Source organism: Electrophorus electricus, chromosome 21, assembly GCF_013358815.1.
Source record: "Electrophorus electricus isolate fEleEle1 chromosome 21, fEleEle1.pri, whole genome shotgun sequence".
Lineage (NCBI taxonomy): Eukaryota > Metazoa > Chordata > Actinopteri > Gymnotiformes > Gymnotidae > Electrophorus > Electrophorus electricus.
This window is the reverse complement of record NC_049555.1, coordinates 3049765-3075210: the sequence shown is the minus strand read 5'-3', so window position 1 is coordinate 3075210 and position 25446 is coordinate 3049765. Positions and strand designations below refer to the sequence as shown.

The following is a 25446-nucleotide window of genomic DNA, read 5'->3' as shown; positions in this document are numbered from 1 at the left end:
AAGGCAATTAGCACACAGATCTGGAAAATGCTCACGGGTATCAAATTAATTAAAAGTCATGTTTATAAAGTGATAAAAGCAGGACTGAAAGTCCTTTTGGTTGCAATTTGTGGTGTCTTCTAAAATGTTTTTGTTTCCATGGCATCTAATTACCAAGCACTGAGGGCATACCATGGAAACGCACACCGTGCACGGCTGTGAGACTCTTCCACAGGGGAAAATGAGTCCGTCAACTTATGCGAAAGAATGCAGGTGGGAATGCAAATTTACAGGTCACCCCCTAGTGTCGTGGAGGGTTTTCTCACTTCTCCAATTTAGTTTCAAGAAAAAGAACAGACAAGAAGTATTTAAAAATCAAGCTTCATTAGAAAGAATCACATTCACTGTAACAAGCAGCAGTTCAGTTTCAATAGGAAAACTGTGTTAGTCTTAGATACCCAAAGAATTTTGCAAAGGGGAACCTTCTCTCTATATCCGATTGGCTTGCTTCAATTTTCTCTAGCTCACGGTTTGTCCTGATTGGCTGATCTAATCAGTCCCACCCACTCGTCCTGCACCTCTCTGGGGTTTACATGACTTTCTCACCATGAGGAATCTTCTGCTATCTCAATGGGTGCCAGTGCAGAGGTTTCTGCAGATGCAAATGCATGCAGAGTCTGTATTTCGTCTGGGCTGACGGTGTAAGGTAGACCATCTTCTCTGAGCTGTCTGCCTCTGAACCACTTTCCTCACAGAAATAAATGTTGTTTTTTTTCCCAGATCAAACTCTAATACTAAATCATACCCGTTACTCGATCTTTCCACAAGTATACATTTATTTTCGCACAACATCAGCTCAGTTCTAATGCATTCCTTTTGTGCCTCCATTTATTGGAAGCCCCACCACCATCAAGTCTCCTTGACAACGTGTACAGCTCAGAGAGGATGCGGAGCGATCCAGTACTCCCTACAGCGCATCACGCTTCTTCCAGTGTCTGCTGGCAGTGGCCTTGTGCAAACGAACTGGGCTGAACCCTAGCGGAGCGGAATAGGTTCCAGAATGCAGCACTGCCAGGATTAAAAGACAAAAGCATTTGGATTTGCTTGCATCCAAATGAAACACGATTTGGTGAGCTCTTGACTCTCTGGATTTCACTCAGAACGCGCATAACTGTAACCATACTCTATATCTTATCTTTGCGTATTTGACATGGATAAATTAGCGGTAACTTGCGACCTGCCACCCTGTTATCAAATTAAGCAAACTATTAAATCTGATACTATAGCTGTGTTGATTGATAACTGACCAGATTTAACAAACATTGATTTTACCTGCAGATCCAGAAAGACCTGATCATATAGAATTCATTGCGTATCATTTTAGTCAAGGTTGCGCCATGAGAAACAAAAACAAGCCGCGTGAAGCTTGGAGCGTAAATGACAAAGCACTAAATTAAAGATATATAAAGCTTCAAGGAAAAATCGCCTCACTGAATATAAGCATGTCCTTACCGAGGTAAAATCACTATACTTATCTCCAAAAGACCAAAATAAAACTAATCCAACATTCTTATTTAACAGCATATCAAAACTAACTAGGAAACAAATTGAAATTGAATCCCTTATCCCGCAGGAATGTAGCGTTGCTAAATGTATGAAATTTTTCACTGATGATTGAAAATATTAGGGGTAAAAATTAATTGCGCTTCCTCAGACTCTGTTAATCTGCAAGTGCATTTTGGCAGCCGCTTGGTTAGCTCAGATAAACAATTAGAGCTTTTTTTTCCTTCACAATTTGCCTCGAGGAGCTAATTTCTTTGACAAATCATTCTAAATCCTCCTCATGCATACTTGATCCAGTCCCAACTCATTTATTCTATTATCACAGCCCATTAGTATAGAATCTATGCTTACTATAATGAACTCTTCTCTTAGCCTTGGTTATATTTCCAAATCATTACAACTTGCAGTTGTTAAACCACTAATTAAAAACCTAAGCTTAACCCCACGAGCGTTCCAAATTCAGAGCAAAAGTGGTTTCATCACAATTATGCACCTATTTGCGGACCAATTATGTCAGTGAGTGATTTCAGTCTGGATTTAGACCACATCACCGCACTGAAATTGCGCAAAAGTAGTTAACTTTTTAAATATCTTTTTATATCCTCTGGTATGGGAGGAATATCTCATACGCTAAGATATTAGTGTCCTGTTTGATACCATAGACCACAGCATCTTACTAGATAGGCTGGAAACTCTCATTAGCACTATCCTAGTTTAAGTCTTGTTTGACAGCTCTGAGCTTACAAATGTTAAATATGGTGTTCTGCAAGGCTACATAAAGGGCCCCTTTTTACTCTCATTATATATGCCACCATTAGGCGATACGCAGTTATATTTGTTTGTTAACTTTCTCCTTCTGAACTCTGATAAGACTCATGTGCTACTGCTTGGACGCACACCTGCACGAGGCAAATTCTCTCATATTCTACTAAATCTTGATGGCTTTTCAGTAACACCCAAAAGCGTTGTTAAAAAACCTAGGAGTTATTATTGACTCTGATCTCTCATTTGACCCTCACATGTGTATCGTTATTAAAACAGCCTATTTCCATTTAGATAATATCACTAAACTGAGACATACTTTCCTTATCAAATACAAAGAAATTGGTCTGTACTTTAATTTTAATCTAGATTGGATTATTGTAATGGTCTTCTAATTGGATGCTCTAAAAAGTCATTAAATAAACAAACAGAAGCCAGAGTCTTTACAAGAGGTAGAAAATTTGACCACATTAGCCCTGTTCTTTCAGCTCTTCACTGGCTCTCAGTGAAATCTCCAACTGACTTCAAAATTTTCTCGTTATCTAAATGAACTCATTGTATACTATAATCTGTCTTTCTTACTGTATTCTCAAAATGCAGGCCTTCTCTTAGCTCCTAGAATTAGTAAGACTACATTATTTGCAGGAAGAATCTCCTCATATAAGCCACTTCATTAATGAAACAGGCTTTAATTCAGTACTCACACACATTTTCAAGTTTTAAATCCTGGTTAAAGACTTATTTATTTACTCAAGCTTTTGGGCACTTCATGTATATAAAGGTGCAGAGATTGCAGCACCTGGTCATGAAGTTTCATGGTAATCTGAGCTGGTGTTGCTGTCATTCATCAAATTCATAAGTTCACTTGTGTTTGTGATGATGTTGTGGATGGAATGCGATGTCTCAGAAAGCCCTCAGGGCTATGTTCACCGTCTGGGTCTCCCTTTTAGTTATTCTGGCACAGAAAAACATGCCGGAGCTGCATACTGATCTCTGTCTACTCATTATAGATTGTTCATATGTTATTTACATCTACTGATTATAGACTGTTCATGTGTTCGCATGTCTACTGATTATAGACTGTTCATGTGTTCACGTCTTCTGATTATAGACTGTTCATGCATTGTTCACCTTTGCAGATCTAATGATATCTTCCTGTTTTATTCACATGTTACTGCAGAGATGATGCTAACACTGGGCTAGGTCTGCTCATCGGTGAAAAAACATTTAAGAAGATGCCAGAAAATGTCTTGGTGCAGCCAGCAGATGAACTGATGCTGCTATATCCATCCAGACACCCCATCTACTCCAGTGGATCTACTCACCCACCTTAGACCCACCAGAGTAGCTGAGACCCCCACATCTACACTGAAGTGGGTACTTGTACTAAACATAATGTAATAAAGCACAGACTGGTTATTAGCTGGGCTGCCTGATGGAAGAGGGGTTCGCTCTTCAGTCTCCGTCTTCCCACGGTTTCTTCCCTAATTACCCTGGGGGGAATTTTTTCCCTTGCCACTGACACCTTTGACTTAACGTGACTTGTCAATTCCAGCGATCATTTAAAAACCTTAATACTAGAGTGGAACACATAAATAAACATGAAATAAATCCAGTAAGAAGTGACCAATTGTTCAGCTAAGAGAGAGAGCGAGAGATGGAAAGAAAGGGGGCCTTCGCCTTTTGTGGCCAATCACAGTTCAGGGGTCTTAAAAATGGGTCTGGTACCAATTTCACACATGAGGAAACAGAGAGGGAGAGAGAGAGCGAGACGAAGACTTTCATAAATGACAATAATCGCTCTTATAATGAGTCTTCTTTTAGTGTCTGCTGTCACTCAAGACGCCAGACACCCTTTCCCACAGAGAGAGAGAGAGAGAGAGAGAGAGAGAGAGAGGGAGAGAGAGAGAGAGAGAGAGAGAGAGAGGCTTTTCAGCTCTCCTCAAACTTGAGTCCTGGTTTCATGTCCTCTAAATACGAACATTATCAGTGTGCCAAAAATCCTGTTCTTTGAATAAACTTTGATTGTAATCTCTCTCTCTCTCTGAGTGAGTCTTAAGAGATTGCTGATTGTACATTATTTCGCATTCAAAAGAGGATGCCTTTGTCAGCAGCCTATCACGATCACCTATCTGTGCTTGGAAAGCTGCTTAAGACACACCCAAAGACCCAGACTGAAGCTAGCATTAATATTTCCAACGTAAACAGATTTACAGGCATGCCTGATGGCACCCACAGCTCTGTGTGATCGTGTGCTTCTTTGTAATGCACAACAGCCTCCAGCCAACAGGGGGCCCCGGAGAGCCAGTGCTGGCTTTTTAACTGTGGGTATTATCATGCTCTTTCTCCCTTCCAAGCTCCACAACACCACCGTTCTCCGACCCACCCCGGCTGAATTCATAGGCCATATAACGCTGCGCCGACTGTCCTAGTCCTTGAGCCAGTCTTTGGTAACTGGTTTAACTGGTTTAACTGGCTTAACATGGTGGGGAGGTGTTCCTCTCTCTGTTCTCCCACATCTCTTAACCCATCAATCCTGCACCCTCTCCTCTCTCCTTTACCCAGGCGAGTATTCACCATATTCAAAACCAACGCAGACTCACATGCTAGAGCAGAGCACCCGGCCGCAACGTTTCTGATTTTTCTACCCCTCTAGCCCTTCATTTTGGTAGCGCCTCACTGGCTTGAACGGTTCTGCCATGTTCTCGGCGCAGTAGACACCGGAGAAGGTGGAAATCGCACTTCCGTTCCTGCCATCACAGTCAAGGGGAAAAAAAAGAATGCTGTTGTTGAATTTTGATCACACAGCCCTCCAGAGCCCCGCTGGGAAGATGATCTTCTCACAGCACGATGCCATGCAAAGTCCTTTGTGCCGAATTAATCTTCTGCACACATTTTTGTGGTCCATTTCTTTGAGAGCAGTGTTTTGGCAGATTAATGCTGAATAAAAGTAGGCTTCAAGTCAGTGCTAAAGTTTCTTCTTATCAGCAAGGATGATTTGGACCAATTATTCAGTGGGTCATTTGATGTGTTCAGCCTGACAAGGTTTCATTGAATTTCAAATTCAGAACAAAATACAACCAAACGTTGCCTGCAAATATTTTACTTGATTTTAGCTACTAATCACCTAGTAGGAGAATTAGTATTCTGGAACAGTTGAATATGAACAAGTAAATACCAATATAACTCAGAGTAGAGGCAGAAAGGAGAAGATAATGAGTCACACTGTAGCCAAGAGACAGACAGACAGAGAGAGAGAGAGAGAGAGAGAGAGAGAGAGAGAGAGAGAGAGAAATAAGTTATGAATGGCCACCAAGTGATGGGGTTCAATGAGACGAGAATTATATTTCATTGAAACCCATCACTTAGTGGCCATTCATGTGCGAAACAGAAGCTGCTGGAATGTGTTGCTTCAGAGAGCCTTGTAGCTAGACCTGTTCCATGTTCTTGTAGCTAGACCTGCTCCATATTCTTGTAGCTAGACCTGTTCCATGTTCTTGTAGCTAGTCCTGCTCCATGTTCTTATAGCTAGTCCTGCTCCATGTTCTTGTAGCTAGATCTGCTCCATGTTCTCGTAGCTAGTCCTTCTCCATGTTCTTGTAGCTAGTCCTTCTCCATGTTCTTGTAGCTAGTCCTGCTCCATGTTCTTCTTTTGCCTGGATTCTAGGTTCACCAGCAACATGACTCCCAAACACCTTGCCAAAATTCACAATGATCATTAGTGTTGGTGTGCCTGAAGAAGAAACCCGATCTCAAAGTTCACCAGTTTCATTTTTTGAAGAAGAACATAAACTTCCAAATGGCTTACAGTGGCATGTGGTGAATGCAGTGGCTATACTGGAGTTGAACCTCTAAACAAAATGACATAGAGTGCAAAATATTTAACTATAAGTTATCTAGAAAGAGACATGAACATTGCCTGCGCCTCTCTCTCTCTCTCTCTCTCTCTCTCTCTCTCTATCTCTCTCACACACACACACACACACACACACACACACACACACACACACAGTGTTTGGTCACTGAAGAGGGTTAAAAAGCAGTAATAAGGGCATTATTTTGAAAAGAAAAAAGCAGGTCCCACCTGTTTCGCCCTAACAGGTTCAGCCTTAATTAGACGGAGGTTATTCATAAATCTCTCTGAAAACTCAAAGGATTATCCACAAACACCTCAAATGAGAACTCTAATTAATAATGGTTAAATGGTCCCTGAGGCTGAACTAAAGTCAATACCTCAGAAGACAGCAACGTTGACAGAACTTTCTAATGAACTGCCCTGCACTCACTGACCGAAGAACCCAGACAGGGGTGGAGGACAGAAGGGGAGAGAGAAGAGAAGGAAGAACGAGAAAGAGGAGAAGCTGTTAAAGAGAGCGAAAGAATAACTGCATATTTAACAGAAAATGTATGTGTTGTATCATTCCGCCACAACATTGAAAAAAGAGAGAGGAAAAAAAAACGAACAGTGAAAGTTACAGTGCCACTTTGAAACCAAGTTACACTGAAGGAGAGACCGAGAAACACCAGGAGAACGCGAGGCACAGGAACGAATGAATTCCCAGTGGCAGTAATGTAGCCACTGCGGAGATACAACATTACTAATACGGACTGCGATTCATTAAGCTATTCAGTGTCCTGCAAGGCCGAAATGTGTGTTCAGTTAAGCTGAACTAGTCAGAGAGAGTGGACAGGGAGGGGGTGCACTTTCAAAAAAGACAAGCCAAGGGAAATTGGCTGGGTTCTGGTCTCTCCACTGGACGTGTCCGGAAGTGCAGATGGCATCTTTAATTGACTAGTCGGTTATAGATTTGAGCAACAGCAGTGAGAGGGAACTAAAGAGGTGCCAAGGACACTAGAGCCTGGTCTGGAGTTTAAATGGCTTCTGGCTGGCACAGACTGGCCTTCTTCTAAAGACCCGAGAGATCTTTGCAGAACCTGAGGCAAAGCAAAGTTCAGAGAAGTTAGAAATATATAAGATGTTATCTAGAACAGAAGAGCTTCAAGCAAGTCTCTATCCCAAACTTGAGTCATTACATGACTCCATCAAGGCCACTGAAACCGAAGAGCACAGCCTACTGTTACTGACGCAGTCTAGGTACCTCGCACCAGCACAGACACAAAACCAAGACAACCAGTGGAGAAAGAAAACGCGAGGTAGAGATTCATTTAGTGTGCCTTTAATGGATCACTCCCACCCCCAGACATCCATCCATGTATGCGTTCAGCACACAATACCGGAAGAACTTTCGTCATCGTATCAGAAACCAATATCCATGTTGTCAAAGAAATAGCAACCCCCGGGTCAAGGCGACACTTCCGGTCCCGTCTGCCATCCGGAGGAATTTTTTGTTTTCCAAGGAGCAGCTATAGACGAGTCTCTGCTCGTGTCTCCGCTCCTTGTCGTGCAAGACACAGAGGGGATGAACGTGAAAAGCAAAAGCCGATTGGACATCACAGCTTGGGATAATGATCGTCTCGTCGGCGGCAAAAATTAACGTGCCCTGTCCCGTCGTGTTTTCACCAATACCAAACTAAAAGGCTCTGTTTGAAGTCTCATATTCTATTAACAGCAGTAGAGCTGACATCAGGCAGCACTTTTTTTCTTTTTTATGTGTCGTTCACGAGCAGGGAACCAATCAAAGCCAGGTCTCTTACTGTCAGATGAACAGCATGTTTACTAAAACCTGAATGGGTGTTATTATTCCACAACGGTGTCACATTCGTTGGCATGGCCAACTGCAGCTGATAGTCAAGAGAACAAAAATGGCAAAGGACCCTCAAACGTTCTCCCAAGATGAAAAATATCCAAGGGTCTTGAAATGTTGTCAACCAGATTTGTCTTAACCTTTTAAACGTTTTCTGTGTTGAATTAAACGTAACCTTTTCAGTCGGCCTTTTTGACATGGAATCTCACGCATGTAGAATTCCGTCCTTATAAAAGAATTCAGGTCATATCATGTATCTTTCCTATGCTCAGGCGTTCTACCAGAGACCTGGTCGTTTGAGGGTTCGGTGCAATATTTTCGCTTTTCCTAGGATCACACTCTTCTGGAATGAGATTGATGTAGTCTTTACTGGGATCTTTTGGAACCAGTGCTCCATCTCTTCACCACTGGGAAGACTTTCATGGTAGCTTTAACATCTTCTCTCCTTTCTTCTGTATCACTGCTGTTTTCTGCATCTTACCTACTATCACCATATCTGCTTGGTTCACCATTATTTGTTTCCACTCTGTAGCTCCTCCCACTAGGCTTCAGGGTGTCCAGCTCGTGCATGTTTTGGTATGTAAGCCCCGCCCCCCCGGGGTGTGTCTCGGCGTATGCCGTCCCCACCAGCACCTTGCGTCGGAATGTCTCGGGGTTTCCGTTGCCTTCCACATTCTCTCTATTTCTTCTATCCATCCCTTGTATTTTTCCCAACTTTTTATATTCCTCCTTTTGGATGTTTCCATGACTTGGAATTGCCACGTCTACACCCATTTGCTGTTTTCTGCATCTTATCAAGCACTACAGTGTCCCGTTGGTTCGTCACTACTTTATCTGGCAGCGTCTGGAGGTCCCGTAGGATCTAAGCCTTGTTATTCTCCACCGCTTTCTGTGGTTCCTTCCATTTGGGGGAAGCGCTGTCCAGCTCAGAGGCCTTGCATTTGTTGCTGTGCATGACACATGGTTGCATCCCTCAGTATATGTTTCCCTGACAGCGCCTGGCTTTCTGCTACTAGGCAGACTTTAGTCTTTTAGTCTCTGCTACTTTAGTCTTGCCAAATGTGATACACCCCTGTCTCAACAGACTTGGTGTGGTGCCCTTGATCTTGACCTGCTTCTATGTCTCCTTTGTTCTTGAGGCAGTTTCTCATGACCATTGCTTGAATTTCCTCACTGCACTGGGAAATTTCTTGTCTTGATATGGGCAACAGAGTTCTCCACTCAGCTGGGCTTATTTTGCCTGCTGGCTGTATGAAGGCGGGCAAAGCATATGTGTTTATGGTTTTGATCTAATTATGCCCATTCGGCTGGCTCTTGAATTTATGCCTTTTACCCAGCAGAGGTGTTTATAGGTTGCTGGTTTCTGCCTCATGGTTTTCATGTAATTGGAGAATCCCCAGGTGTATGCAGCTGTACTCCTGTATGGCTCTGTGGTAGCTCAAATACCTGTTTACTGATCACAGCAAACCACACTTCTCCAGTGCAAATCACATGTGTCCTGCCTGTAGTTCTTTGCCAGGTGAATCAGAGGATCAATGTCTGCACTCGAATCTTTATCAATACCCTTTCTGATTGATGATAAATCTGTATCAGTACCCTCTTATTGATGATAAATCTGTATCAATACCCTCTCTGATTGATGATAAATCTGTCAGCACCCTCTTATTGATGATAAATCTGAATCAATACCCTGATTGTTGATAAATCTGTATCAGTACCCTCTTATTGATGATAAATCTGTATCAGTACCCTCTTATTGATGATAAATCTGTATCAATACCCTCTCTGATTGATGATAAATCTGTATCAATACCCTCTCTGATTGATGATAAATATCAATATCTTATCTTACCCACTCTCCAGCCCTTCTGCGGAACCACTGCCTTCTGTTGGAGCCAAAAATGTCTCATTTTTAATCACTGGACCAGAGCACCTGCTGCCATTGTGCTGCACCCGAGTCCTTGTGTTTTTGTGCATACGAGAGTCACTTGGCTTTGTTTCTCTCTCTGAGCCATGGCTTTCCACGAAGACCCCTTCTGATGAGACTTCTCCAGATGGGTAGACGGATAGATGTAGATGGGTGCACCAGGGCCCCAGTGGTTTTTGCTAGTTCTGCACCGAGAGCTGTGCTGGACATCATCTGATTTTGAAGAGAAGTAACCCCGAGGTACTTAAGTCTTCTGCACTCAGGTTCCATGGCAACCGCCGCGCGCGGCCGTCCTCGGCTTTGGTCTGTTCGAAGACCCACATATAAAAATATAAAATGCACCTGTTTGTGAATGTCTCACAAAACTTACTGATATTTTTGTAGATGTCACCACTCCAAAATGCCCCTGCATGACTTGTTACTCCACTACTACAGCTATGTAAGGTGCTCTGCATTCACCACAGCACGTGCACTGCGAACATCAATACTTCAAATTTATTGCAAGTGACTGCAAAAATGTTGCTAATGCAGCAGCAACTTTGAGCGAGATGCACCAGCTGTGGCAGAGTTGGGATCTTTGCCCACCTAACATTCTCCACGAGTTTGAAGCGGTGTGAGTACGGTCCCTGCTTTCTCACCCATTACAACCACAAGAACGCAATAAATGTGCACGCGAGCGCGAATATGCACCTGAAAACATGCAGAGAGCATCTAAATGACCGTCGGCTGTGTTAAATATTCATGTAAAGATGCATTCATTGTCGAGCACCTACAGGAGAGTAATCAAATATGCTCTGCATGTAAACACAAGGTGCCTGCTCTGTGGAAAGCTGCTAACCCCAGTGTTTTATGTTTCACACCTGCATGCATTCAGAGCTGATCTTCAAGAGAGTCTAGTTCAGTCAGACCAAATGGACTGTCAGGCCTTTGATATGTATAATGCTGATGATAAAATCCCTGTTTCTCACGAAAACATCAGAATTTTTTTAAGTGGTATTAAAAATTAAATGTGAAAAATGATTCAAAATGAGTATTGAGAATAATGTATTGTAATGTTGGTAGATTTGTACTTTTTAAATATTTATATGGTTAAGGTTTTTCATTTTTGGCCTATACTGAGTACAGATATGCCATCCTAGGGTACAAAATGGTTGGCACTGGGCCAGTACCCTTAAAATGGACATATTTGTATAACTTCCAACATTTTAGTTGCACTATATTTAGGTCCAAATTTGTGCCGCAGGAACACAGCTGGTTCCTGTCATATCTGCCCAGAAAGGGTACAAACTGAAAAGGTCCCAATATGTACCCTCAGGGGTACTTCCCTAGTGATCCTCAAAAGGTTCAAATTTAGCAATATTTTTCTGACAGGGCTTTCAGAATCATTCCTCACCATTACTTATAGTATTTTTTTTTCTTTTTTGAGTAACCCTCAGTCTTTTAGTCAAAGTGACTATGCACACCAAAAGATCTGAAATTTGAAACTGGAACATCGCCATTGTGTATCTAGGAAGGATAACCTATTCTCTGGTGCAGTTTATGCCATAATAAAACGAGCTACATGTTGTCAAATATAAAGATTACATGTGCCATTTTAAAGCAATCATTAACTTAATTGTTTTGGTATCGTGAGAACCAGCCTCTATTCTCACACGCCTTTGCAGAGGTATGGAAAATGAAGTGTTTTGACTTTTTACTGAAAAGTTTTGATCTTGTGGATTTTGTGACTAAAAATTATGGATTTGTTTTAAATTATTCAGCACTGTAGAGGAACGAGAAACCCACCTGAAGCTTACCTTGGAAATTACAGGATTTTTCACCATGTTCTCTGCATTATGCATACATCCATAAAAATTTTGTTTTTGTTGTTGTTCATGTTGTTCTTCACAGCGTTAATACGTTTAATAACAATTTTAATTTATTGAAAGCTTTATAGGGAGGCTTTCTGCATCTTCTCAATGTTGGTGTGAAGGTCATGATTCATGTTTAACAAAGAATAAAAAGGGGTTTTCAGTAAACTGAGAACCAACTATGAACACACCAGAGCTGTCACACACGGGTAAGATTATGGCTCATCTCAGCAGCCCATCATTATAACGATTTGCAGACTCGTGATCAGAAGATCATTTACTTCATAAGGAGAAAGACCCATAAAAATGTGTTTACACTAAACTTTAAATGAGCTGTGCTGTGCATACCCAACAAATCAAAGCAAAACCTCACATCATGTAACATTTTTATTTAAAAGATTTAAGATCAAAACTCTCTTCTTTTGTACATCATGTACATGTTTGAAGGTTTGGTGTGCAAAACAAAACAACAACAAAAAAAAACAAAACAAAACAATGAAAGTATGAAACCATGCATCACAAACCAAACCAGAAAACCCAAATCAATGGCCCATCACTTTCCAGATGAACAGGGAAAAAAAATAAAAAAAATCTATGCTTTCAGCTTCCAACTGATATTAAAATTGGGGCAAAAGATGAAGTGTAAAAAAGCCTGCCCCTTGTGATCACTGCCTTTAACGAGCCATTAAGAATGGCCCACGGTCCAGCTCCCATGGCTTCCAGTGCTTGACCGAACTCGCACAGATCAAGAACAAAGTCCAACTTTACAGATGTTAAAACATACAAATCAGTGTTGACTGAAACCAGGTAAACTCACGTCGTCTGGACTTTCAAACCCAATCGAAAAGAAATAACAACACCTCACTGTGGATGTGTTCCAGTCCAGAACTCAAATCTATGGCTAGAAGTCAAACTAATAGCAATCGTTTATAAGGGAATCATCTAAGACAAAAAAGCACAGAGATGATCAGAGTCAGAGTCCTTCTTTAATGCTAATTTACTTAACTGGATAACTCTTGAAATAAGCATAGCTAGTTTGGAGCCATACTCCATATATCTGGCTAATTTATTCATCTGGTTAACCCTGAAATAAATCTTGACCCACCTGCCTTATAAGGGTACTAGAGCTCAAAACAAAAAAGTTAATGAGGTCAATCGGGGATTATTGCCCTGGGGCAAGGCAGCGGGCAAACTTCAAAGAAGAAATATCATCATGAAATGATTCAGTGACAGCTGTGAAAAACAGGGAGTTACATTCATGTCACCCTTTCATTTCAATCCTGCATCTCTAAAATCTGACAGAAAGATCCTGTGAATATGCATGTTCTGCACATTAAAGTTCTATGGTTCGTTAGCTGATGCTGCTGGGTAATTGGTACTGCACATCACACCGTGGCAGCGGTGAGGGCCGTCTTCACTGAGCAGCGTTTGGATATCAGTCGCCCGTCGTTGGACCAAGCGCCAAAGCAGGCCCAGCTTCTCAACGCGTTATCTGGAAACAGCTGGAAGCTTTTGACTTCACAGATGAAGGTTCATGCTTGAAGTCACCCTTCCAGAGAAATCTTTCTTAGTCCAGTATGGTTGTCACTTTCCTGTCAAAACGCCATGGGGCCTTGGCACTGTAGGGCATGCCTGCCTACTCTAGCACACCCGATAGAGCTCGCAAGGGCTTGCTAATTAGCCAACATGTCAATCTGGAAAAGCGCTACGCTGTTTGATGCAGTGTTCCTCCAGGACTGCAGTTTGGCCCAGCTGGACTAGGCTTGATAGATCTTGTTCTCTGCGTATGGACTAATGCTTCGGATAGTTTTTATTTATTTATTTTTATTGTCTTTGTCTTTTTTAGCTCCACTGAAGATACAAGTGGAGACTAAATAAAGGAACAAAGAAGCAGCATTCCACTTTGCACTCGGGGGGGGGGGGAGGGGGGGGTATCATGAACAAGGAGCCAGACAGAACCGCGACGGACGAGAAGAAGTGCGCCCTGCGCTCGCTTCTGATCTCGCACCGGTCAGCGGGAGCGGTTCTCGTTAACCCGTGGAAGACTGAAGGAATCAACCCGACTATCGGCAAATGCTAACAAACGCTAAGGGGGGGGGTTTAGGTAAAATGCAGATCCTCAAACAAGCGTATGGATGAGAGGGTCTTAATTGGGTCCTTTGGGATGCACAAAAAAAAGAGGACGAAAGGAAAAAAAGCTGCCATTGCCGGAAGCTGATGATGTAGAAAAAGCCCCAGTGACTGGCAGAGAGACAGGGAGGAAAAACACCACCACGACGATGAAAACGGATCAGCTCGACGTCTCCGGGGCAGACGACGAAGGCAGCTACACAGCTGACCGCAAAACCAGGACGAACTGCTGCAAAGGATCAGCTTATCCGTCCAGGAACGCTAGGAAAATCCGAAACGCTCCCTGACTGAGTTACGGGTGCTGAACCGAGGGAGGAGGACACTCTCGCTCAGGGTGACCAGATATAAAAGGCAGGGTCAGGCAAGAGGAGAGAGTGGGCTACTGGCGCCCTCTACTGCCACTGCAGAATAACGCAGACAGAGATGGCAAAAAAAAAAAAAAAAAAAAGAAAAAAAAAAAAAGAGGGCGAGGAAAAGCAGGGCAGGAGGGAGTGGGAAGACGGAAAAAGAAGGAGTGAGGAGAAAAGAACAAAGGAGCGACGGATGGCAGGTTGGGCAGAAGAGGGGTGGGGTTTCAGCCGCTCGCCACCCCTGCTGCAGAGGGCGCCGGGGGCCGGCCAGGACCGGCCTGCCCTTGTGCTGCTGACCACCTCACCGTCGACCGTTCGCCGCGGACCTGGGCTGGAACGGACAGAAGGGAAAAAGCTCTTTAGAACCGCGGTGAAGCAGAATCCTCAGAAGGATACGGCACCGAGGAGCCTTCGAAGAGAGCAGAACAACTCCGACGAACCCACAAACACACACGGTATTTAAAAAAAATAAAAAAAGACAACACAACCGTCGCTGGTCGTTCCCGAAGATAAGCAGATAAACAGCTGATCAGGCTGGTTCGGCCCTTCAGGCTGAGATGAAAACCCGCACGGACTGGCTGAGAAATAAAGAATGTGGTGGGGTGGTAGGGGTGGGGGGTATGCACATAATACATAATGCCAAAAATCATACACAGAGCCATTTGTCTCCCGTAAGAGCTGACTGTTGTTATGGTTACGGCCATGTACGTTCCACTAGATGCTGATGCAAGCGTAGCATCAGGCTACCTGCTGGGTACCGTAAATTCACACCAGAGCAGAGGAAGCTAAAGCGGATGACAAAGGAAGGACTTTAAAACACCACCACCACCACCACCACCACCCCATGGTGGGTGCAGCAGGGCATCCAACACGCCACCAACTATAAGACCCCACACCACTGGCGACGGAGACATCCCGCTGGCAGTGGGACTAATCGCGTCTTCGCTCGCCACGAGGTGAAAGCAGCAGAGATAGACATTACACCTCCATCAGTCTCCGCCAGCTGCATCCTCGCAGTGGATGAGCAGAGGTGAAGGTGGGTGCTCAGAGCAGCGGAGGAACCCTGCCACCTGACGGTGGGACGGGGGAGGGTGCCGAGAGAACCAGCTCGACGGGTTCTTCACCAAGATCTTCAACCTTCCCCTGTCTAGAACCTTCACACCATTGTGCCTGAAGTCCACTGCCATCATTCCACTGCCAATAAAGACAGGGGTCAGGGGTCTCCATGACTACCGTCCAGTGGCATTTATAACCGATAATTATGAAGCGTTTCGAGGGGCTGGTCCTGCGACACATCAAAGCCAGCCAGCTTACTACCTGCCTTCGACCTCCAGCAGTTTGCCTACAGAGGTCTACAGAAGATGCCATGGGTACTGCTCTCCACACAGTACTGACCCATCATGAACGCCGGGGGTACTATGTGGGGAGAGCCCTTCGGAGTCATCAGAAGATGATCGGATGCCCGCTCCCTTCTGCGGACTATTTAGCTCTCGCTGCCTCCAGCAGCCGGACCCATTCCACCCTGGACATCACCTGCTCCACCTCTACCTCTCCGTGATATCGCAGATGATCAGACTGAAGAACAGATCTTCCCTCCCAGAGCTAGAAGAGAACCGAACACTGCCAAACACTGACTCTGACAGCTGAGACCTGCATGGATTACAGTTATGTGCAAAATAATAGCAGTCCAACATCACTAATGTATTGAATTACTGATTTTGGCAGAAAAGATAATACAATATGGGGAAATATTCATGGCTAGGTGTAGCCGAGTAATGGGCAACCAACAGAATCAACAGTCGTGACATGCACGCAGCTAATTGGGTGTAATTGACTCATTTAATTAAAGGGGCGTGTTCAAATTAACAGCAGTGTGGAGTTCAATTAGTGAGGTCATTCATTCTATGAAGAAACAGGTGTCAATTATGGCCCTTATTTAAAGAAGGAGGGCAGCAAATGTTGTACCTGCTGGTTTTAGCTCTTCCTCAGTGAGTAAAATGGGTCGTTCCAGACATTGTACCAAAGGAGAAAGAACTTTGATCAAGAAGTTGATTGGAGAGGGAAAGTGCAGAAAATAATTGGCTGCTCAGCTAAAATGATCTCAAATGCTTTAAAATGGCAAACAAAACCCAAAACACATGTGGTAGGAAAAGAAATACTACCATCCAGAACACACTGACTGGCCTAAAGAGAAGTAGCGCAACATTCTATGGACAGATGAGAGCAAGACTGTTCTTATTGGGTCTAAAGGTTTGTGAGACGACCCATAAACACTGAAGCCACAGTACACTGTAAAGACTGTGAAACATGGAGGTGCAAGCATCATGGTTTGGGGATGTTTCTCATACTTTGGAGTCGGACCCATTTATCGCATACCAGGCACCATGGACCCGTTTGAATGTATCAGAATACTGAAAGAGGTCATGTTGCCTTATGCTGAAGAAGAAATGCCCTTGAAATGGGTGTTTCAGCAGGACAACGACCCCAAACACACCAGCAAGTGGGCAACATCCTGGTTCCAGACCAACAAGACTGATGATGTGAAGTGGCCAGCCCAATCCCCAGACCTCAATCAGCTTTTTCTCAGTTTTAAACACACTGCTATTATTTTGCACAGAGCTGTATCTGCACAATCTGTTTGTATAAATGTACAAGATACATCCATCTATTCCTAAACTGTATTATGCTGACAAGGACCACTTAGATGTTATAGAGTTTAGACTGGAGATAAACACAAGGTGCCACTGACTCTGAAAGTTAGGATGAGCGTAATTATCTGCACAGCGATACTTCTAGAACCTGTTTCTATACATATACAAGATGGCCGCACACACACCCCTAAACTGCGCCGTTATTTTCACAGGACCTCTGCACTTGAGTGGCCACAGAGAGAGGTTAGATTTTCTATCTCTACACATCTTTAACTACAGTACACTGCAGTTACTCACCTGGAATCATCTTCTCACTCTCACACACGCGCACACACACACTTTTACTTAAATTTGATAAGTTGCTTGAACTGTTTCTACTCAATTTAATTTTACTATGTGCAATCCAATCTCATCTCATTCAAGTGGTTAAGGTACTCGACTTGTAGTCAGATGGTTGCTAGTTCAAGCCCTACCACTGCTAGTTTCCCACTGCTGGGCCCCTGAGCAAGACCCTTAACCCTCAACTGCTCGAGTTGTGTTCACTCATAATTGTAAATCCCTTTGGATAAAAGCGACAGGTAAATGTCATGTAATCTAATCCATGCTCCAACCAGCGATCACTTTATGGCAATGAAGGTCTCAAGTAATGTGGATTAACCTGGCTGCAGAGTTTTGGTGGGAATGTTGTTACTTCTTACATTATTTAAGAGCCCAGGTCAGATATCTGTGATTAACTACAGAGGACTGTCAATATAATATAAAGTCGGAATACAATTCTAATCGATTAAGCATTCTCCAGAGCATAAACCAGTGTGATTTATTTTTGATGGATTATACATCATTTTTGAATCAATTCATCTGAATTGATTTGCGGTGGCTTGAGTAAATACAAACTGTAAAATGAATTATTTGCTCTTTCTAAGGTTACACCAGGAGTCATCGCGCCGGAGTAAAAGCATTATAGCGCCTGAGGTGGCCGGTTGATGTTACTGAACTGTGCTGTATTTTACCTGATTCTCCTATATTGCACTCTCAACATTGCCCCGCCTCCTGCCCCGCCTCCATTGGTTAACGCGCCACGCCACCGGCCGTGGGCGCACGGAACGAGGGATGTTCGGAAGATTCGGAATAACAGCACGAATGAGGTGGGAATGTTAACGGATGAGGAAAAGTAAGGAATTGTGGAATAAAAAAAAGATTGTTTATGGTAGGATAAATATGTAATGTTAGGAGCAGAAGGGGGAGTGTGTATTTGGGAGGGGTGTTAAAATAGCAAGGTGTGGGGGGGGAGGACGATAACAACACAAACAATCAGAATGGAAGAGATTTAGTATCCTACACATCACACACACGCAAGGATATCAGTAAAATTATACCATCTGCGTAGACAACCATGAACAAAGCTATAGTTCTCTCTCTCGATCACAGACCAGGGCTCTCTCATGGGCAGGCACGTACGCCCAAATACTCTGCCTTGTCAAAGGGGCTGAATGTAGTTTGCTAAGGCAAAGCCTATACAAAATATCTTTCCCGGTCATTTCACTGTTGTTCCCAATGCCGAGATCAGATGTCATTTAGAAATCATGCCAATGTCATTCAAGAACGTCGCGCCACAGTTGTTGAGCGTGAGAGGTGTCGCCATACGCCGGGCACGCCATACCTGCTGTGCCGGCGGTAGGCCACTTCCTGGAGATGCTGCCTCCTCATTGGCTGCTTTGGCCTGCGACGTGGCTTTCTTTGCACACTGCGATTTTGTCTGGGGCTTCGTTTGGAGCAGCTGGACAAACCAGAAACTTTAGTGAACAACAAACTCCTACTGGTCCTGACGTCTGGAACCTGACCCCGCTCCTGGAGGTCTACTGTCCTGCAGGGTTAATTTTCTGCAGCAGGGTAGGAGCAGGAGTTAATGTGTGCCAAGATGGTTTAAATGACAAATATTTTCATGTGCAGTGAATTTAATCGGCACCCTGGCCGACCCCTGACCTTGGTGATGCACCCGACGGCTTTGGTGTGTCCCTCTCTGAAGACGAGCCTCTGGTTGATGTGCAGATACTCGGGGGCCTTTATAAACCGGAAGTGGACCGTTGCTTTGTCCCCTGTGCGTACGCAATCCTTATTCATGGACAGAATGGTAGCAGTCTGTCTTATACTCCCGCAGTGGACTGTTGGGAGGTAAACAGAAAGAGACTGAGCACAGAGTGGTGACACACACACACACACACACACACACACACACACACACACACACACACACACACACACACACACACACACACACGGCTATTATCATTTAGTTCCATCTTTTTTCTTTTGGCATATTTTCTCTGAACATGGGAAGATGAGCACACGAACAACACAAAAAACATAAATATAGCCCACAGATAAAATAAACAATAATAACAAACAATACAACTTAAGAATATATAAAAGAGTCATTTCCCCAACTCCACTACACCTGTATGACACAAAGCTACTCTCAGTTCCTTGTAAAAAGGTGCATTATTTAACTGCTTATTTTATCTGTGAAACATTTATACGTTTTGTGCATTATTAATCCGTTTTTATGTGCCAATTTATTCAGAATTAGCTGCTCTCTCTCACCCATGGCCTGGTATCTAGGTGATATTGTAGTCGGATGGTGCAGGACAAGGATCTCGGCCTCAAACTCCCATGATGCCTGTGGGCTGAGGTGGGGCGAGACCATGACCATGCCCTTCCTGATGGACGAGCGCTTGATCTTCTTCAGGGCAAAGGAAGCCGTTTGGCCGCCGTGCACCTCCTTCACGGGCATGCGATTGCGGTGGATGGATTTGACCGAGATGGGGATGAACGCCCCCACGGGGTCGGGGCCGAGCAGCAGCGTGTCGTTCAGATGTATCCATCCGCGCAAAGTAGTCCCCGACACGACTGTGCCTACGCCCTGAGAGCGAGTCCGTGGAAATTAGACGGGGCCAACTGCAGATGGAGCTCGCGGGGCATGAGCAATTTAAAATGTGGCTGTGCATCAGGCGTTGTTTTGTGTGCGTGTGTGTGTGTGCGTGCCTCTCACCCCTCCCGAATAGGTGGTGTTTGTGTGTGTGTGTCTTACCGGTACTGAGTAAGTGTCATCTATCTGAAACTCTGCTGGTTCGTCATCTCTGAATGTGGTTCGTGAGGAAAGCAGGTTCAGAAACATCTTCAGGAGGTCTATGTTCTCCCCAGTCACGTTGGAGATCTGGAAGATTGGACACATTCTGCGCGCGCGTGCGCACACACAACTGATTTTGTATTGCACTGTTAGACTGTTTTCATTACTGTTACAGTATAATAAGAATTTTTATGTAACATATTGCGATAACCGAGTCTTAGTATGACAGTTTCAGAAACGCAACTTCTTCCTGTACTGGGTGTGGCATGATTCCAGCAACTTTCTAGTTACCGTCTAAAGACCTCAAGATACGATCACGTTCTTCATCTAATGTTGTCTGTTCCTTTGGATCCTACAGCCTTCCTAGAGCAGCATAATCAATCTTTTCTTTTCGTCCAGTAGGTTTTTAGTAGGTTTAGTCAAGAGAAACTTCCTTTCCTAGCTCAGTATGCTCCTACCCTGGCCTGGATGTTCCCAGGACGGTTCCCAGGACGGTTCCCAGGATGGCATGTTCAAAGCACCATTACAGAGGGCGTGCATGTTACCGATCCCATGCATGTGTAAAAGTGTCCGCAAAACAGCAAAAAAACCAAAACCAAAGTGCGTTATTCACTACCAGATAAAAAACCTCAAACACAGCTTTCAAAAGACAAAAATAGGGGCCTTCAGCACAGAAAAATTCCATCTTTGTTACAATAAACACATTTTCTATAGTTCTTATCTAACCTTTTTCTCCCTCTCGCTTCTCTTCTTTGTGGCCAGCAACAATAACTCAGTCTGGACTGCAGGTGCACATCACGGCAAGGAGAAAAAATAAATAAGTAAAAACAGATCGGCCAAGAGATTTTCAGTCGCGTTCCGTCTCTCTCTGAGTGGCAGGGGTTACAGAGAGGGGGGCGGCTTTGTTCACGGCCGGGTCGCGAACGCCGTGGCGCACGCCGACAGGCGAGACGCGCGGCAGGTTCTCAGGCACACAGAGGCTGGCGCCACCGTCTCGCCGTTCCCCCGTTACCACGGAGATCGGGCCCACAGCATTAACATGAAGGATGAGAAGTGGGGAGAGAAAGACAGAGGGAAAGGGAAGGATAGGGAGAGAGAGAGAGAGAGAGAGAGAGAGGGAGAGAGGGAGAGAGAGAGAGAGAGAGAGAGAGGGAGAGATAGAGAGGGAGAGATATAGAGAGAGAGGGAGAGATAGAGAGAGAGAGAGAGAGAGAGAGAGGGAGAGACAGAGAGAGAGAGAGAGAGAGAGACAGAGAGAGAGAGAGAGAGAGAGAGAGAGAGGGAGAGAGACAGAGAGAGAGAGAGAGAGAGAGGGAGAGAGAGGGAGACAGAGAGAGAGACAGAGAGAGAGAGAGAGAGGGAGAGAGAGAGAGAGAGACAGAGAGAGAGAGAGGGAGAGAGACAGAGAGAGAGAGAGAGAGAGAGAGAGAGAGAGAGAGAGAGAGAGAGAGGGAGAGGGAGACAGAGAGAGAGAGAGAGAGAGAGAGGGAGAGACAGAGAGAGAGAGAGAGAGAGAGAGAAAGGCAGACAGACAGAGACAGAGTGTGTGTGTGTGTGTGTATGTGTGTGTGTGTATGTGTGTGTGCGTGTGTGTGTATGTGTGTGTATGTGTGTGTGCGTGAGAGTGTGTGTATGTGTGTGTGTGTGCGCGTGTATGTGTGTGTGTGTATGTGTGTGTGTGTGTGTGTGCGTGAGAGTGTGTGTATGTGTGTGTGCGTGAGAGTGTGTGTATGTGTGTGTGTGTGTATGTGTATGTGTGTGTATGTGTGTGTGTGTGTGTGTATGTGTGTGTGTGTTACCTTTCTGAGCTGAAGTTTAGGGCTGTGACAATGACATCATCTTTGTTGTGAACCAGAACTGGAATTTTTCTGCAACCCGGAGACTTCAGTAACCTTTGTAACAGTCTAAGAGTCTCTATAACACACACACAGTATATGAGCTACATATAAACAATGTGGGCAAAATATCCAATAGCATTTTGTCTAACCAGTTCTGTGAGTGACTATGCTCTGTAAATGTGTATCCATGGTCCACTTCAACATCAATCATCTATCAAACAAAAAAATTCTTCTAAATCTGGATTTCTACCTCTGAAAGCCTTTAATGTCTCAGCCCTGATATGAAGGCGTGTAGCTCACGTGGTCTGTAGTGCAGTCAGGTACCTTGTAAGATGTTGGCAGGACACATGTCTATTTTGGTGACCACTGCAAACACAGGCACACTGAGGGCCAGGGCCAGACCCAGGTGCTCTTTGGTCATACCCACGATACCTGCATTGCTGCCTACCTGCAGAGAGAGAGAGAGAGAGAGAGAGAGAGAGAGAGAGAGAGAGAGAACTCACACACGCTCCACTTCCAGTAGGTGGGACTCTAGTTTGCAGTTTGCACGTAGTGCATGGGTGAACACACCTTTACAGAAATTCTGCCTCCCGCACCACACACTCGCACAGCGGCTCCTATACGGCACGGTAACACTGTCCGTCTTCACGCTGCTCCTCTCCCTACACCCCACCGCGCCAGCCCCACCCCCAACTCACCATCAACATACAGAAGTCGGGCAGGTGGCCGGTCATGCCGAACACCGTGGTCTTCAGGTACTTCTCGTGGCCGGCCAGGTCGATGAAGGTCACCACCTTGGAGGACCTCTCGCAGATCTCGGCCCAGTCCAGGCCCCCGCCGTGGCCGTCAGGCCGGTTGACCACGCGGCCGTGCCGGTCGAAGCCCAGGATGTTGTTGCTCACGCTGCTGGTGCGCCCACTCTCTACCTCGTGCTTGTGACGGAACAGTTTCCGGCGGGCAAAGCCTCGGCCGTTGTCCAGCTCGCCGTGGGTGAGCACGCCCAGCAGGGTGCTCTTCCCAGCATCCACGTTGCCCACCACCGCCACCCTGACGCACACACACACAGACACCGAGCGAGCACTTTATCGCGTATGCCTCCTCCGACAGCTAATTGGCTGCAATCTACTCTACAGCTATTAGGCCGCCTTCCATTTTTCAGTCAGGCTAGTTGTAATGCACCATGTCTGGCACCACAACGGTACTCTGGAGCCAAACAATTTGCCCCCTTCCTCTCTGTGACCTGGTTTTTGTAACCTGAGGGCAGGAGTCTTAATACGCTGTAATATTTGGAAAATTCAGGCCGCAGGCTGTGAAAAACAATATCATATTGTGATTACATTGCTACGCATCACTGCGATACGCTTGGCGATATATTAACAATACAACAGTGACCCCATAATGCGGTATAAATGAAGAGCGCCTTGTATTATTTTAACCAAAATTATTTACACTTAATGGATTATGCAAATGCTGTATTTCATCAAAACGCCCAGAAGAGAGTGTGGATTTGGTAAGGACGCCCAAAGCAGGCAGGAAACAACACTGTGATGTGGTAAAGAGCTCTTTTGCATAATGCGCCCGTCTGTGTGTGTTAGTATGTGTGTAGTGTGGTAATACTAATACTACTATTAATATTAGTATTGTAATACTGCCATAACTGCACTTGTAAACACTCTTTATGTGAGCACCAGAATTCATATTGCACATACTGGCAGGGCACCCATTCTCAGAATGCATGCACCATGTTCTCTCTCTCTCTCTCTCTCTCTCACTTTCCATCTCCATCTCTCCTTCCTGCCTCTGGCGCTACCTCACTTCCAGGAAGTCGCTCTCGCCCACCCTGCGGCGGATCAGGTAGTCCCGCACGCTGCCTGCACTCTCCTGCCTCTCCCACAGGAGGATCAGGTCGGCATCCAGATGCTCGCACAGGGAGCGCACCGTCGCCGCTGACGCTTCCACGTCCTTCTCGTCCAGCCCGTAATCGTCCCCGTCTGAGCGGGAGATACGGGGGTCGGGGGTGGTGTTTCAGAGACAAGGCTATTAGCATATTTTCTCTTCTGCATATGTTGCATTTCTATAAGGCTTTCAAAGACACTGTTGCCATGGAGATCCAAGCCTGTACTGGAACAGGATAAAAGCAGTGATGTCTAATCGGCTGAGCCAGGACTCGCTGAGCAGCCGCGGCAAACTGAATCCCGCTCCCCGACACTGCGCCGCCTCTCTGTGGGCGGGACCGGAGACCAGGTGGTCCCGCCTCCTCACCTGAGCCGGCTCCCACCACGTAGATGGTCTCCCCTGAACCCTCGTCTATTCTGGCGCGCAGCTGGCCGAGCAGATGGTCATACTCTTCCCCTGTAGGACTGACCAGGGCCAGCTGCTCACACACGAACACAGCACAGATTAAAATGTTGTTTGTAAAAAAATAAACACAAAATAAAACTAAACCAAACAGGAATAATTGTGGGAAGCTTTGGAGTGTCACTGACTGTGTGTGTCTGTGTGTGTGTGTGTGTGTGTGTCAGGAGAAGGCTGTGCATTTCAATCTTAGATCAATCAAAAGCCATAAAAACACATGTAATCATTTGACACAAACTGGAACGTTTGCTGTATGCTGCTTGTAACATCTGTAAAACTAATTTGCTCCTCTTGTGACTCACGTCTCATTACTCGCACAGAATGTTCAGTCACCAACGAAATTAGAAACCATATCAGTATCTACTTGCACCGTTTATGTTTGGCCCATGCCAAGTGCTTGAATGCGGTTTAGACACTTTGAGTTTGTGGGTTAATCTACGGTAAAAACGTATATTTAAAAAGTAAAACAGGCCGAACAACACAACGGACGTTTTCACTCGACTTTCAGTTAGTTCGGTGTCTTACAGTCATCCAGCACAGCCAGTCTGGACAGGTCTGCGACGATCCAGGCCTCTTCATGCATATAACAAACCCAAATCTAATCTAATATTCATACAATAAGACCCAAACACACACACACACACACACACACACACACAGCCCGGCGGGGCCTAGCTACCTTGCTGCTCAGAGCCCGGGCAACTCCGTGGCCCGTCTCCCCTCCCTCGGGGTCCTTCCCACGGCCCGGCTCTGGGGCAAACAGACACGCAGGTACTAGGGGTTCTGCCCCTGGCAAAGGAGCCGATCTTAAAGTCGTCATGTGGGACCGGAGCCGCTCTTGCTGGGGCGGGGCGGGTCGGTCTACCGGCCACCGGAACACGGGAGCCGGCGCGCTGAGCCAGGAGCTGCAGCCGAGTGTTGCTGCCCACGAAACCGAAAGCGCTCCCAAGAGAAACCTTGAAATAAACACAGTTAAAACTATATTATAAACCTGATTTATTTCGTTGCTCTGTAGTTTAACCCGTTGAATTCACCTGAGGGTTGAAGTAGGTTAATTCTGTTGTAGTAAGAACGCCTGGATTCCTCCCGATTTAGGTCCGATTCTTTGCTGGACAGGAGACACAAATTTGCAGTCCAAACTAAACATGAGTTTCACAGCAGGTCCGCACTGATGGTGTAGTTCATATTCTCCCAGTGCTTACATTTGGG

At 45.1% G+C, this 25446-nt stretch overlaps 1 protein-coding gene across 3 annotated transcripts in view; it reads right to left on the bottom strand.

Annotated features, from left to right (window-relative positions):
- gtpbp1l (GTP binding protein 1, like) overlaps window positions 1-25446 on the bottom strand; it is a 52506-nt gene extending 27060 nt beyond the window's left edge. Inside the window, exons 1-12 of one of the 3 annotated variants that reach the window (XM_035520835.1) lie at window positions 25272-25446; window positions 24917-25193; window positions 24145-24256; window positions 23693-23873; window positions 22581-22929; window positions 22207-22330; window positions 21844-21958; window positions 20006-20150; window positions 19519-19837; window positions 18901-19079; window positions 18578-18694; window positions 12156-14597 (exon numbers count right to left, since the gene is read on the bottom strand). In XM_035520835.1, the coding sequence (XP_035376728.1) occupies window positions 14568-14597; window positions 18578-18694; window positions 18901-19079; window positions 19519-19837; window positions 20006-20150; window positions 21844-21958; window positions 22207-22330; window positions 22581-22929; window positions 23693-23873; window positions 24145-24256; window positions 24917-25057 (1812 nt within the window). In that variant the 5' untranslated portion in view covers window positions 25058-25193; window positions 25272-25446 and the 3' untranslated portion in view covers window positions 12156-14567. The other 2 variants (XM_035520834.1, XM_027025536.2) reach the window with 2 other exon arrangements.